Source organism: Budorcas taxicolor, chromosome 1, assembly GCF_023091745.1.
Source record: "Budorcas taxicolor isolate Tak-1 chromosome 1, Takin1.1, whole genome shotgun sequence".
NCBI classification, from domain to species: Eukaryota; Metazoa; Chordata; class Mammalia; order Artiodactyla; family Bovidae; genus Budorcas; species Budorcas taxicolor.
This window is the reverse complement of record NC_068910.1, coordinates 31,824,399-31,839,557: the sequence shown is the minus strand read 5'-3', so window position 1 is coordinate 31,839,557 and position 15,159 is coordinate 31,824,399. Positions and strand designations below refer to the sequence as shown.

The 15,159-nt window shown below is 35.9% G+C and overlaps 1 protein-coding gene across 1 annotated transcript in view; it reads right to left on the bottom strand.

Annotated features, from left to right (window-relative positions):
* Positions 1-6,308: 6,308 nt before the first annotated feature.
* Positions 6,309-15,159, bottom strand: part of PPP4R2 (protein phosphatase 4 regulatory subunit 2) — a 52,752-nt gene continuing 43,901 nt past the window's right edge. Inside the window, exons 4-9 of the mRNA XM_052642205.1 lie at positions 11,974-12,067; positions 10,474-10,511; positions 9,555-9,629; positions 9,179-9,316; positions 8,221-8,510; positions 6,309-7,966 (exon numbers count right to left, since the gene is read on the bottom strand). Of these exons, the coding sequence (XP_052498165.1) occupies positions 7,650-7,966; positions 8,221-8,510; positions 9,179-9,316; positions 9,555-9,629; positions 10,474-10,511; positions 11,974-12,067 (952 nt within the window). The 3' untranslated portion in view covers positions 6,309-7,649. The remainder of the gene's footprint in view (positions 7,967-8,220; positions 8,511-9,178; positions 9,317-9,554; positions 9,630-10,473; positions 10,512-11,973; positions 12,068-15,159) is intronic.

Here is a 15,159-nt window from a genome sequence, read left to right as displayed (position 1 = left end):
ACCCCATGGACTATACAATCCATGAAATTCTCCAGGCCAGAACACTGGAGTGGGTAGCCTTTTCCTTCTCCAGGGAATCTTCCCAACTCAGGGATAGAACCCAGGGTTCCTGCATTGCAGGTGGATTCTTTACCAGCTGAGCCACAAGGGAAGGCCAGGAATACTGGAGTGGGTATCCCTTCTCCAGTGGATCTTCCCGACTCAGGAATTGAACTGGGGTCTCCTGAACTGCAGGTGCATAAGTACCCTTTTAATAAATACGTTTGGATGAACAAAGGAGCAAGTCTGTGCCTGGATTGACTGCTGGTCCTTTTAGAGATACTGGATTCCAGCATGCTGCTTTTAAATTCTCCCAAGTCTGGATGCATCTCAAATGCTGTGGGCCAACGAGGAACGCTATAGCAGCGGCCACAGTGAGAGCATGTGCAAAGTGGCTGTCCCTCTTCATACTCCAATCGAGCAATATGCATCACTTGTGTGCAATGTGTGTGGAAATTAATCGCTACTGAAAATGTCTTTAACAGGCTTTTGCTGTGGTCCTCCATCAGATCAAAAGTTTTCATGTCCCCCAACTGAAAAAATATAATTCTGTATTTTCTTGCCAAACAACCAAGACTTTGCAGAGTCTAAGAAAATATTATATAGTCACAAAGAAGGGAAGCCGTGTTTTGTTTCTTTGCAGGACTATCACAAGCCCCCGCAGGGCAAACCACCAGCAAAATTCGCCAGGAGGCTGTTGTGACTGATGCAAGCTCTGTGCAAGAATATCACTAAGCTTGTCCCATGCTTCCACGCGTGGCTTATTTTCTTTCAACACAATTTAGATGGCTTGAAACATGGTTTACCTGACAGATAACTCCCCATTCTTCCTTCCACATCACCAGGGGCAAGGATGTCTGTTTTACACGTAATAATTCTTTAAGGATTAATGAGACCCAAATAGCTTGGTTACTTTTTGTTGTTTTCCAGAGAAGGGGGTTGGAGGGACTGATTTTAATATCCCAAACTGCTCACACTGAGCAAACTGGGCACAAGACAAAGGTCATATGAGGTCACCTGGTTAAACGGTGGTTCATCTACCACTGAAATACTATGTCTCTGTTAAAATGACTGGGGTGGCTTTCCAGGCACTGATCACACAATGTATTAACGTATCATACAAACGTATTAAACAGGGAAGAGAAAAAAAAGGCCAAGGATATCCCACTGTGTGTAACGTAGAGCCACTATGGAAAAGGAAGCCGGGGAATAGGAAGGGACCAACGCTGTGCTTGCAGTGGAATCAGGTTACCTTTGGAAAGATAATGTCTTTACAATGCTGTTTTTGAATTCATAGGCACCAGGGAATATACATGCAGTGCTTATTACTCCATGTCAAGCTCTTTTCTAATGGTTAATCCTCATCACAGCCTTGTGAGGCTGGGACCTCATCTTCCAGTCACACAGAGGTCACACAGCCAGCAGCAGCAGAGGTGGGACTGGAATCCAGGGAACTGACCCCAGATCTTTGCTCTCCAGTCCTAAACTGCATGGTACTGTGCATCTCCCTTCCGGTTCAGGTAGAGAACAAAATGGAGGGATCTGGAAGCAACGGAAGTAGGACAGTAACTGTCTGGTATATACTATTTGAATTTTTGCCAGGTGTGTGTGCGTTAACTTTTAAAACGCATTAAAAAACCACCACCGATCATGCACTCAGAATGTCTAGCTGGAAAAACATGGGTGACAATAGGAAAAAAAAAAAGAAAACACACATGAAGTTAGATGAAGTTCATGCAGTGTGAAACCAAGAGCTTGGGTTTGTGACTGATGAAGTCTTGGGTCTGTTCAGGTACGTGGGCAAATCTGAGTGTGTCTGCGAATCTTCAGATATCTGGAATGGCATCCTCTGTTCCCCTTACCCTAAGTCTACATGTCTCCCAAGACTAGGCATCGCCTAAGCAAAACTGATAACAATCATTGGGCTTTGGACTTACCATCCATCTTCAAAGGGCTCCAGGGCCAGTTGCCTTTAACTCAAATATCTCATCTGTAAAATGGGAATACTAAGCATCTCATAGGGTTGTTGGGAAGGTTAAATGAGGCAATGCATGACACAGCTAAGGACCCACAGACCATAAAGTCAGTGCTCAGTTGGAGCTTACTATTATTACCAGGTATTCACCAGAACTGAAACTTCGATTCCAGCAAAGTTGTATTCCCCAGGGACAATACCTGTCTCCCCATACATGATTCTCCTCTTTAAAAGAAACTTCAGGTCCTGAACTAGGTCTAGCTTTAAAACCATAATTACCTTGAATGCTCCCAATAACCCTACCAGGAAGAGAGTTATTTTCCCCACTTTATAAAGTTGTAATTTACCCAAGGAACCTCAGGAAGGGACGCAAAGCTGTGACTTAACCCACACCTCTGTACTCTGACCATTTATACCATGCTGCCTCCTTGGTTGTCCTGCTCACCCCTCAAGGCCAAACCAAACCCCACCTAAACTGAGAGGACTTCCCAGACCACCACAACTGCACTCACGTACGTCTGTCCTGTGCATCTCAGGTCACAAGCTGCCCTTTGCTAAAAAATGGCAGTTATTGTTCTCCAAACACAACTGAATGGACTCAGTCTATTCTTTTAGCTCTCCCAATACACAGCAATTCATACAAGTTGTCACCTAAAAATTTTAGGTGCCTAGATTCAAAGTGGGAGATTGTATACATCCTTGAACGCATATGGGAATTCTCTTAGTCACCATCAATTAAGCTTGCCTTCCCATTCTATAGCATCACAAGCAACGGAGAGAAAAACAATGACTCAAAATGAAGACAGCCAAATAATGACCATGTATTTATCCCTCAAAGTCTCAGCAAACACAGGCACTGTGAAGACTTGCAAAACTACTCAACAGTAAAGACTTCTTGAAGCAACGCATTTGTGACCAAATGTCAAGCCCCATCATAGATGAAAGCAGGACTTCGCTAATGACCCAACTTGCCACTTGAATAAGCACCTGTCCCCTACCAGGCGAGGGTGTGGTGTGGTGTGGTGACTTTCTATAGGTCTGGGGCTCTGTCAAAATATGACAGTAGTGCACTACTCGTTCTAAATGGGCAGGTGGGCCAGAGACCACGCACCTTATTCCCAGTCAGAATAGTAACGTTTTCCTATCAGTAACCCCAAAACTCTGTACTACCTATGTTTAATACTGGAGTGAGTAGCCTATTCCTTCTCCAGCAGATCTTCTTGACCCAGGAATTGAACCGTGGTCTCCTGCATTGTAGGGGGTTTCTTTACCAGCTGAGCTACCAGGGAAGCCCAAATAATAATGTTGGCAGAAGTGAGAGATTAAATATGGATAAACTGCAATTCAATATTTAAACTCAGAAACATGCAGATTTGTACTATGTTCTGAATTCAGAGCCACATATGTCATTATTTCCTATCACCTACTGTGCAGTACCAAGTATGAAGAAATGAGAACTCAGAACTGAAAATGGAATCTGTCTTTTCCCCTTAGGGTGACTCTACACTCCTAAGTAGATGTCTAAAACTGACACTTCTAAAATTATTCTAATAAAAACGTACATCTGCACATGCCACCTAGCACCAAATTACACCAAGATAAATTTCTGCATGTTAAATCTGGGTTTTTTTTAGATATCAGGTTTGAGTTGCTCAGATGAGCCAACTCTGCAGAAACACCGTTATCACTTAAGCACCAAGAGCTAGAATGAAGTCATGCATTAAGCTCTTCTTCCTATGGTTTAAGAAATGCTTGTGGAACTTCAAAACCACCTAAGAGAAGACAGGGGGCTGAGAGGAGAAGCAAAACAAACCTACACCAGCAGAAAGAAATACTCTGAACCTCCATGCTCCAACAGGCCACTCCTCCTTACCCAGAATTTCTGGGATGCCTTTCCAAGCCGCCAGAGGGTTTTATAGCTCCGACAGGCAATTCTAATGCTCCACTCACACTTTTCAAAGGCATTTAATAAACCATAGATTAAATCTAATAATCAACATTCAAAACAGGCCTTTCCCACTGCTCATTTCTGTTCATCAGTATTTTCAGAACTGAAAATGTATTTTTATTAATTTCACACAATTATGGCAAATAAAGTAACTCCACACATAGATTAATTCTTCTAATTTATATTTTATTGCATTATGAAAATAATACATTTGGCAAAGTAATCTAGGCTCCAAGTTGAAATAAAAGAAAATTCTGAAGAAAGTGTACTAATTATTTTTAAAATGTGAAATATTAGATATATTCTAACCAATACATACTAGCATTATTAGGCCAATAATCCAATAAACCTAATTATAATAAGTCCATATGAAATTACAAGGTGTTTTTGCATTCAATCATTTTATGATTAGCACAAATCTCAATAGAGAACTGAGCTTCATTTGATCAAAACCAATGTATTTACGAAACTCCTGTTCAGAAGACATTTTGAAACACTATCCAGAATTTTTTATTTCCTTTGGTACTACAAGTTGCATTTTTGTCCTTACCACAAATTACATTTCTTAAAATCAAACATCATAGCTTTAGATTCTGCCCCAAGTACCTTTATAAGTAAACTAGTATATTACATTATCTGAAAAATTGCTGATTTTACAAATGCAAAAATGCATAAGTACATGCCTATCTACACCAGCAAAACAAAATACTCTGAACCTCCATGTTTTAATAGGCCACACCTTCTTACCCAGAATTTCTGGGATGCCTTTCCAAGCCAGAGGGTTTTCATAGCTCCGATAGGCAATTCTAATCCTCCATCCACACTTTTCAAAGGCCTAGTTACAATAAACCCTAAGTGGATTAAATTTATCTAATAACACTTAAAATAGGACACTTCCCACTGCTCATTTCTGTTCGCCAATATTTTCAGAACCAAAGATTTTTAAAAATGTTCTAGGATGCTTTTATGTTTTTAAAAGGAAAAGTGCTAAAAACATATTACATATTCTCATTCTCATCAGCATTTCAAATTCTTTTACATGCTGGGTTCAGAGTCTAGAGTCTAACAGGTAAACAATCTGCTCAAGACAAACAGAAAATAATATTTTTAATCAGAGGTCTTATTTCTTCATTTAGATCTTTTGACTTTGCTGATGTGTGTTAAGAAAATGTTCCTAAAATTAGCCTTTTAAAAGTACACATCTGAATCAGTTACTATCAGAACTGACACTTTCATGAAGCAAAGTCTATGTAAGTGCATCTATGCAAACATGAGGAAGTTTACTTCCCACCAAACATCAGTAACCAGCTGAACAAGGTTTCCCAGTTTAACTACAGAAGTATCCCATCTAACCTAAAATATCCCATGAGCATTCTACAATTATCTGTATAAACAGCAACAAGTTTGATCTATGATCAACGTAAGAATATCTAATAAATATTAAAACTATTACACTATAGATTAAAATGCAGATCTCTCATAGAGTTGAGTGATGGCATTTTGGTACATTCACCATTATTGTACTTTATTTAATAAAGAAATACATTTGCCCTTGCAAAAATAGCAACTGCAAGTATACAAATAAAACCACAGACCTCAAAGTCATGATGCTAAGTCTTCAACTTATATCCAACAAAAGTAATTCAGTTTACAAGTGGTCCATGGCACAATTAAAATAAAAAATATCAAAAGGTCACAGGATCTTAAAGAATAGGTTTATTGACAATGATTTCATAAATATTCTAAAGAAAATTTCAAAATTTCTAAACTTAAAATGTTTAAAATCTATTTTCATTGGCAAAATATCCCTTAACAAAATAAAGAATAGGTTGCTACAAATGAATGTCACATTTAAAATTTGCTTTAACATTTTTGCAAAGTTCTTAAAAAAATTTACAAGGTGTGATTTTTCTTCTCTTGGATACAGTAAATAAATCAATACTCAGTTTTTATTTCAACTATGAGACATATTTCACAAATAGATCATCTAGCTGCTGTGAACCTGACAATCAAGTCAGTCAGTAGTATAATACCCGACAGACATAAACGGAGCCAACTCATTTTGGTATTTTTAGTCATAGCAATTGAAGTAGTCAAAATGCAAAACTTGTGGTGGCTGCCCGTCACCCCAGAGCATATGATACAGTGTGAGAAAATGTTTGCATCGGTTTTTAAGTTCATCTGTGTACTTCAGGTATCTGAAATTAAAAAAGGGATTCTTGTATATTTTGATAAAAATGTACTCGAGTATTTCATAACATTAATATTTATTGCTTTATATGAATACTGTATTGAAAGCCCAAGCATTCAGTTTACACACAGAAATTATACAATTATATACCGCTTCACAAAGGCAGTGAACACATTACATTCTACAAAATCTACTTTACAGAAATTTAAAAATTCTAAATATCAAAAGGTACAGCTGAAGAAACAGGTATAAATTTGGCAGCCAGTAATTTAGACAGGGTAAGTTGCAGCTTGCACATGACTTTTAAATATGTGAATTTGAAAATATTGAGTTTAAGAGTAACCATTGTGCTTTGTGTTGATCTGAAAAATATAACACTGGCTGTCGAAGAAGCATGTTCAAAAATATTTAATTCACTTCAAAATGTCATACAAATTATGGTGGCTTCTATGCACCCCTAAAGCTTCAGTCATTTAGCTCCGGTACATTACTAAAGTAATATATTAATTTTTCCAGTACAGTGGTGTTTCATACCATTGACATCTGTATACTCTAGAATAATTTAGAAAGAAATGTGTAATATTCACAATGTTCAGAAAAGCAAGTAAAAAGTAAAGGAACCAGCTTGGTTCTTCTGAGATGGTCTCATGTCAGCTTTATAAGCATTCATTCTACAAAATAGTAAGCTAATGTTTGAACACAATTTCCAAGATAAAGCACATTTGCTCATAAATAATGAAGTCTTTTTCTCAGGCACCTCAGAAGTATACAAAAGAATTTAGTTTGAACAGATCTCTTGGAATGTGTTTAACCTGGTATTTCAACAGACTTAAGATTTCCAGGGTTTCACAGGGGCCAGATTTTATCTGAATTACTCAGAAGAGAAAGAAACTGTCTTCTGAAAGAGGTGAACTCAATCATTACCAATAGAAAAAGTATCCACTGTATTCATCTCTTATAGAAACAGAAAAATATAACATTTCCCCCTTAGAATAATATATATATGTATATATGACTTAAAGTTCCATTGTACATAGTCAAACAATAAAATCTGGGAACCAGCATGAAACCCTATAGTTCACATGTTAAAATGCTGAAACTATGACCAAAATATGAAAACCACTAGAGCTGTCAGAAAGAGACAAGACAAAAGCTTCCTTGCATATGTAATAAACTAAATGTGATCATCTCCAAAAAAGTTTTCAAAATTATAATTATTTTCCAGTTTAAAATTTTTAACCCTAAAAAAAAAAAAATCTATACACAAACCACTGATTTGACCAGACCAAAAAAAAGTCAGCGGTAAGCAGGACCCAGAGGAGCTGATATTCACAGTTCTCACATGAATAATTCTTTCAGGATTTATCCCATAAAGTATTTTATTTTACAACCTGCTTCTCTTGTAAAACTAAAGGTCCACTTTATTACATAAACGTTTTATACAGTGTAAAACCAGAACTGTATGTAAAATACTGCATCTAAGTATCTCTAAATAGTTAGTCTTGTTCCATTGGTTCATCTGTGACTTCCGTGGCTTCATCATTTTCCATGGATGATTCTGAAAGAATCTCTCCAGTTTTACTGGAATTGGATCCTACTAATTCTTCTGTTTCATGGCAATCAGAACCACTACTTACAGGGCCTGTATTTTCACTACCTTCAGAATGTAAACCTCTCTCAACTTGAGTCAGATCAGATTCTTCCATTTGATTATTCTCCTCAGAAGTCTCTTCATTCACAGTTAAGGCATCATCAGATTCTTTCTCTTGATTTTTCCTTTCTGCGATCATTTCTCTTGATGTCATAAAAGACTCTAAAAATAAGCAAATGTTGTTGTAGTTAAATTTGATTTTCAAAATACCTCCACAGTTAAGTTTCATGAATTCTGATATTCTACAGTTCAAATCATATCCCCTGAAACTCAGCAGCAACTACATACAGGTGGGAGAAAAAACCCAACATCAGCATTATAAGGAGCTCCATTATGTTAAATTCTTTCACGCAAACATGAAGTGCAAGAATTTGAGGATCTCCTTACTCCACCCTTTACAGATGGTCTCTAAATACCTTCTTCTTCCTCTTCATCCTCTTCCTCATCCTCTTCTGTACAGTGCTGCCTGGTACAACTACTTTCTTTGTCTTTATTCTGAGATGAAGATGGAGATTCTGTTTCTTCTACCATAACTGAAGAAATTTCACTGGAAGAGGTTTGACTGGCCATCTCTCTGACTTCACTTTCTTTGTCGAACCTGAGTCTTTTTACCTCATGCCCTTCTGCCTCCACAGCATCTTCATCTGGATGTTTATTTTTTATAGGGCTCACCGAGGAACCTTCTGATTCAGATGTTGAAGAGTCACTGTAAATATTTTTTAAAGTGTCATTAATAAAACTGTTTCTTCATCCTTTACATTCTATTTTTGAGATCTAATAATATGTAACTTTCACTGTGCAAGTTAAATTGTAACATCTCGGCAAAGCAAAACAAGAGAATAATTCCAAGGACACCTCAACTGTTAAACATTTCCCACTAGGACTACTCAATAAATTACATGACCTTTGTGTTCAATTCTTCAGTGAGTTAAATGTCCTCTTACAATAAAACTACAAATTCCCCACTGAGACATACTCAATTCCTCTCAACTCACTTCTTTCCCTTAATGTGGTAAGAAATTCTGAGATGGGATATCAATAAAAAGATTTCCTTTTATGATCTACGAAGAGAAATGATCCACAGAATTTGAACTCATTTACAAGTATCTTCTCCAAGTAATTTTCTAAAAGAAAAAAATGTATCATGATCGTTTTCTTAACACCCTATTATAGAATCTTCCCAAACAAGCAATTAAGTCTTTTCTCTGCCCATTGTCAGCAAATGCTAATGCCCTTTTTAAGTGCATTAAAATATTTTCTCCTCCTTAAAACAACAGTAAACTGTAAATAATAAATAAGGAGTGCTGAAAAACCATCCATAAATGTAACTTTTTCGGGAAAACATTTGTTTTCAAAAATAAATCACATACACACCTGTGATTTTTGTCCTCATTCTGCTTTGACTCTTTGCTGTCTGTGCTCTCAGGCAAGCCGTTTGTTGTCATGGGAACTGACAAAGGAACTTTTGGTCGATTAAGCGGCCTGGGTGTCCCAGGCCCATTTATATTAGACCTAAGGTAAGAGAAATGAACATCATTTTCCCATTTTTTGTAAAAAAGTCATCCCTCCCAAGGTTTATATGCACACATCACAAAAATACTTTCAGAACCAAGGGTCATCAAATTAATTCTTTTTGATATATCATCCTATACTTGCCATAAAATTCCCAATTTTTAAAAAGTACATTGAGTTTCCTATTCAAAATTAAGAAACTGCAGCTCTTTGACTAATAAAAAATTAATAATCTCACCTCTCAGTGTAACTTGGTGAATTTCCAGGAAACATAACACCATTCATTCGATTTAAACTATTGGAATTGTTCTTCCTATGAGAGGGAAAAATATTTTTTATGGATAGTTCAGTTAACTTTGATGAGAGTCAAGGGTCTAAAAGATCTTTTGTAAGACTTCAATGTCACAAAATCAAACAAAAGACTTCTCAGAGAAATAACCATGAAATTATCCTAGTATCTCATTTAACAATATACAAATATATTCTTCAAGAGTTCGGAAACAAATTCACCATAATCGTTCTATGAAATCAGGTATCTTAACCATTAATCCAATGCTTCTCAACAGGGGGCAATATTTTCCTACAATCCCTCTTCCTTCACTCCATATCCTAGGGAACACATTCAGCAATGAATAAATACATTTTTTGGTGGAAGTAGGGGGGACATTACTGACATTCAGTGGAAGCCATGGACACTGCGCTAAACTTTTTGTAATCCCAGGACATCCACTCCTAGTAAAATACCAGTGGTACCCCCAAGGAATGTGCCCTACATGGCTACCTAAATTTACTATATAACTTGTGACAATCGGAATGAACAGTCCATCATGAAGAGCAATGTCATCAGGACGGTACATAAATCCAACAATGTTAAGACTGCAGTAAGTCATGACTCTATTTAATACAAATCTTTTCACTGGAAAAATACATGCTGCTGCTGATGCTCAGTCGCTTCAGTCGTGTCCCACTCTGTGCGACCCCACAGGTAATGTTTACTGCTAATATTCTACTCTGGGAACTGGTTGGTAGTTTCCTAAGTATTTACAAATGTTACCATGCTTAATTATATATAAAATAATTGCAATGTATTTTTAAGACATATATTAAAAATGAAAAAATATAATATACTAGGGAAAAAGAAAAGCAGCTATACTTACTCTGAGGAAGGATAAACACAACTAACAACCATCACATTCTGCAATAACAAAATTTACTGATTAATATGAGGAAATGTACAACATAAAGTTTACCTGTTTTTAATTTCCCAAAATCACCCTGGTATCAAGTTTCCATGTATATTACATTTTTACTAATAAAAGCAATCGCTAAAAACAAAAACCTTCAATAAAAAACAAAAACTAAAACAGTAGCAACAGATGAAAATCTAATAACTTACTAAGGGATTTGTTTTGTCAGTCTCATTTTTTTCTTAGTTGCTTTGGAGCCCTGACATTATGTATTTTATGTACTATATGTAATAGAACAGAACCATGTTCTCCTATTTTAGATAGAATCACACCGAGATATTTAGAGGTTGAAATATTTAGGCCTTATAATAATAAATTTCCCTGTAAAGCAGTACCCACTCAAAAGCTTGATGTGTAGCACGATACACTTCAGGGAAAGAGACGCAAACCTTTTTATAACCTTCCTGATAATCATAACTTTATCAATAGTTTAATATTCATTGAAAGCTTGCTGAGCCAAAGTACGTCCTTTATATTTAATCCTCCTCACAGACCTATTATGGCCCACATTTTACAGATGAGGAAACCGAGACTTGGATGTGTAACTGGCCCGCAGTCACACAACGATGACTACTGTGACACCGCCTCTGCATCCAAAGAGAGCCAAAATTTTTTTAAGTACTGAAGTCTTTCAACTGCTAAGTACTGAAGAACCATCTCAGTTCCCTGCCCTCAGAGTTCAACAAACACATTAATCCAGTTAGACCCTAAGATCTATTTTAAATCACTAGGTAATGATTTTGGATTCCTGCTCCAAGGGTAAAATAAACGGATTTGAAAAGAACCTTAAAATGTATCCTAGACTACATTTTAGGATCAATCGCTATGGGGATTAGCAGAGCAATGGTCCACAATCGCAGTTCACATGCAGCTCCGCCATTCATTCTGCGCTCCACACAAGCCAGTGACAGGCTCTTCATTCCCTCACTTTGAATGTCGTTCTCTCTCAGATTATTTCCTTTGTTCAGAATGCTCTGCTCTCTAACATCTCCTTACCCACAAAAAACCTAATTCTTCTCGTATTCTTAAATGTGACATAATCCTTCTCAATACCTAACTTAAATGCTTTGTATTAGTGATTTTCCAAGTTGTGTACCTCCGAATTCTAGAACTAAAGAATTCTAAAAGTTTGCAAAACCCACTATTTTTAAGATATCAATTACAGAACTTCTCAGAGCTGTTAATATGTTAAGATATATTAAGAATTTCCAAGAGACAATAATAAACTGCTTTTCCTAAGCATTCTTCTGCCTCCCTCTTATTAAATCTTTCTCTGAAACTTAGAACACAATTTGGGAAAAACTTCAGGTAGGCTGAAAAACCTGTTTCAAGACAAGATGCCTGAAATAGTGTATTCAAAGAAAATCTATTATGCTACAGTTTAATATAATTCCACAATACAATACATACCTTTTCTACTCCTCTGAGAAATTTGTCTGTTCCCGTATAGTTTCTCCTTGGATCTGTTAGTAATTCACATAGTCGCTGAATAGTAAAAGGTATACTACAAAAGAATATAATTTTATAGTTTAAGGTTATTAATTTTCAAGAAAATTAGAAACATTACTCTCACCATTTCAAGCTTTATCTAGTCACCCCTGTTAAGCTACAAAAGAAAATGCTACAAATGAATGGATGAATCACCTAAAATTAGGCAAAACAATAAGCACACCTGTTCTCTTTAAAAAAAAAAAATTTCCCCCTCCCGTCCCTTAAAAAGCAATAAAAAAGAACATCCAAAATGAACAGAAAGCTTCAAAACTGAGAAAAAATTTTAACATTCTTATTTCTGATGATTCAATTCTAAGTTTATAAGAGAGGCAACACAAACAAGTGAGAGTCTATTTAATAATAAACTTTCTCAAGCATTCTTTTGCACAAGTTTTTTTTTTTAGTGTTCAAATAAACTACAAATGTTTTGTTATCAGAATACGAAAAGTGATTCCAATGAAAAAGTATTATACGGTTCTGCTCCATAATAACATTTTATATACAACCTACATGTTTCATCAAACTTAAAATACATACAAACACACACACTATATATATATTTGGTAAGTACCTTTACTGACAACTTTACCAAATACTTACAACCACAATCAAATTTTCACTTGATCATAGAAAACACAAATCTGAGACATAAACTGGACCTAAACTGATTTTATAAATCAGTGAGTTTTTATCTCACACACTATTAGCATTCCTCAGAATTACAATATGAATAGCAAAATCTCACGAGATAATGATAAACGCAGCTAAAACGTGTATGTAAACTTCAGACTTCAGTATTTGCACATGAAATCTACTTTTTCTCCTTAAAAGAAAATTACAAAGCCTCAAATTAATAGTTATTATTTACAAAGTCGTTTACTGTTTACAGGCAGTTCAACACAAAATTCTTTCTCTCCCACAATGGAAGGCAATTTAGTGATTAACAGGGCAGAACTCAAACTCCGGTTCTCAAACTTCAAATTCCATGTTCTCTCTCCCACTATATATCACACACACATAAAATTATAAATGTACATTTTCTAGCTGGACCAACAATATTTAGTTCTTATATTCTTAGCATCAATACTCTTCTTTTAGCAAAGTTCTGTGAGTTTCTGAGTCATATTTTTTTTTATATTTCAAAATCAGAGTAAAATACACTGTCAAAATAAAGTATCTTGTTTTTCCAAAGTGTGTCTTTTTTTCATATTTGACTGAAAGCTTCTTAAGGGCAGGATCTCTTCATGTACATGACATTCAATATATTATATATATATAAAACCATCATTGACTTCAGAATATTAGTGGCATACCAATACGTTGCCCCTCGTTGAGCTCATTGCTTTCCAAATCCTGAACACCCACATACTCCCCCCCAACCCTATTCCCTCACTGAAGATCTCAGAGTGATACTGTAATCAAAAGTTTTCATACATTTTACAAAATAAGCAAAGTAGGATCCAGTATTAAGGACACTCAAATACTATTTACCAAATATTTAAACAGATACTGTCTATTTATATCTATTCCTTCAACTAAATTTCCTTTACACACTGACAGCAGTGTTTTCTCTTAAATTAAAATTAACCATAAAAGATGAGAATCTTCCAACTTCTTGCTTAATCATGGTTTTAGACTAAAATGTTTTGGCTAATTTTCTCTAGAAAAGTAGGTAAAATGGTAGTCAATTATTAACACTGTATTTGTGGGTAAATGTCAATATTGCTTTAGAAAGAAAATGTATTATGTTTGCATAACATGCCAGCCTAGGACAAAATAAGTTTACAATTAAGACATTTTCAAGCTTTTTAAGTCATTTTACCAAGTGTCCAATAGATGGCACTAAGATGTCATACAACTCTCACTCAAGTGAACAGTTTTAAAATACAAACACTTCCCGTAAATCAAAGTACCCACGGGAAATAATTATTATAATTTTGACAACTGCATTGAAGATCTCTTCATAAAGTACTTTTAATCTTTTATGTAAACAAGAGAGCCGACTATAAAGTTTACTCAATAGCAGACTTGAAAGACACTTAAGGTAAACAATTATGACGACAAATGCTAATAAAATTGTGTACATGGTGCTACAGAGAAAGAATAAGTTGTATGCCAGGGAATCGAGCAGAAACATGGGAATGCTTAATTTGAGGTGGGTCTTTAAAAGAAGGTATAAAAATAAACCAGGTAAATCCAAAATGAATGCTCGGTATCGGTACAACTCTATGAAAGGTCTGCTTTCTGTTTCTCTTCCACTACAGAGAAGCACACAAGACAGTTTACTGAAAACATTAACAATTTTTCTAATAAAAAATTATCACTAGCTAAATTAAGACATGTGCTAAGAAGAAAAAAAAGAGCAAAAATGAACGCGACTAACTCTCAATGAAAAATATGAACCAGAATCCTGAAATTGGGAGAACAGGGAAAGATATTTATTCGTAAAGGTGCACTGTAAAACAATTAAGTAGAAAAATATTTTGAGTTATTTAAAATGCATTCAGTTTACTCTGCATTACCTATATATTACTTGTCTACATCAAAAGATGAAAATTAAGATTACATAAGGAACTGGAAGAAAAAAACTTAATAAGGATATGATTAGCATGCATTTTGTTAAGCAAATCCCAAAAAAGTATGTCTACAACATCTAATAAAACACTAGTTACATATAAGTATATATATATATATATATATATATATATATATACTGGCTAACCCTCTGGGACACTGTGCCCAGGTTGAATTTACCTCTTTAAAATCTTCACCGCCTCTTCTGGCGAACAGGGATTCTGAAAACACATTTCTTAAGTAATTACCATGAGCGCTGATACATAATGCATATAAACCACCTGAACGTGACAGTCGCTCAGTTGTGTCCAACTCCTTGCGATCCCATGGACTATATATACAGTCCATGGAATTCTCCAGGCCAGAATACTGGAGTGGGCAGCCAGTCCCGTCTCCAGGGGACCTCCCCAACCCAGGGGTCTAACCCAGGTCTCCCACATTGCAGGACGATTCTTTACCAGCTGAGCCATCAGGGAAGCCCAAGAATACTGGAGTCGGTAGCCTATCCCTTCTCCAGCAGATCTTTCTGAC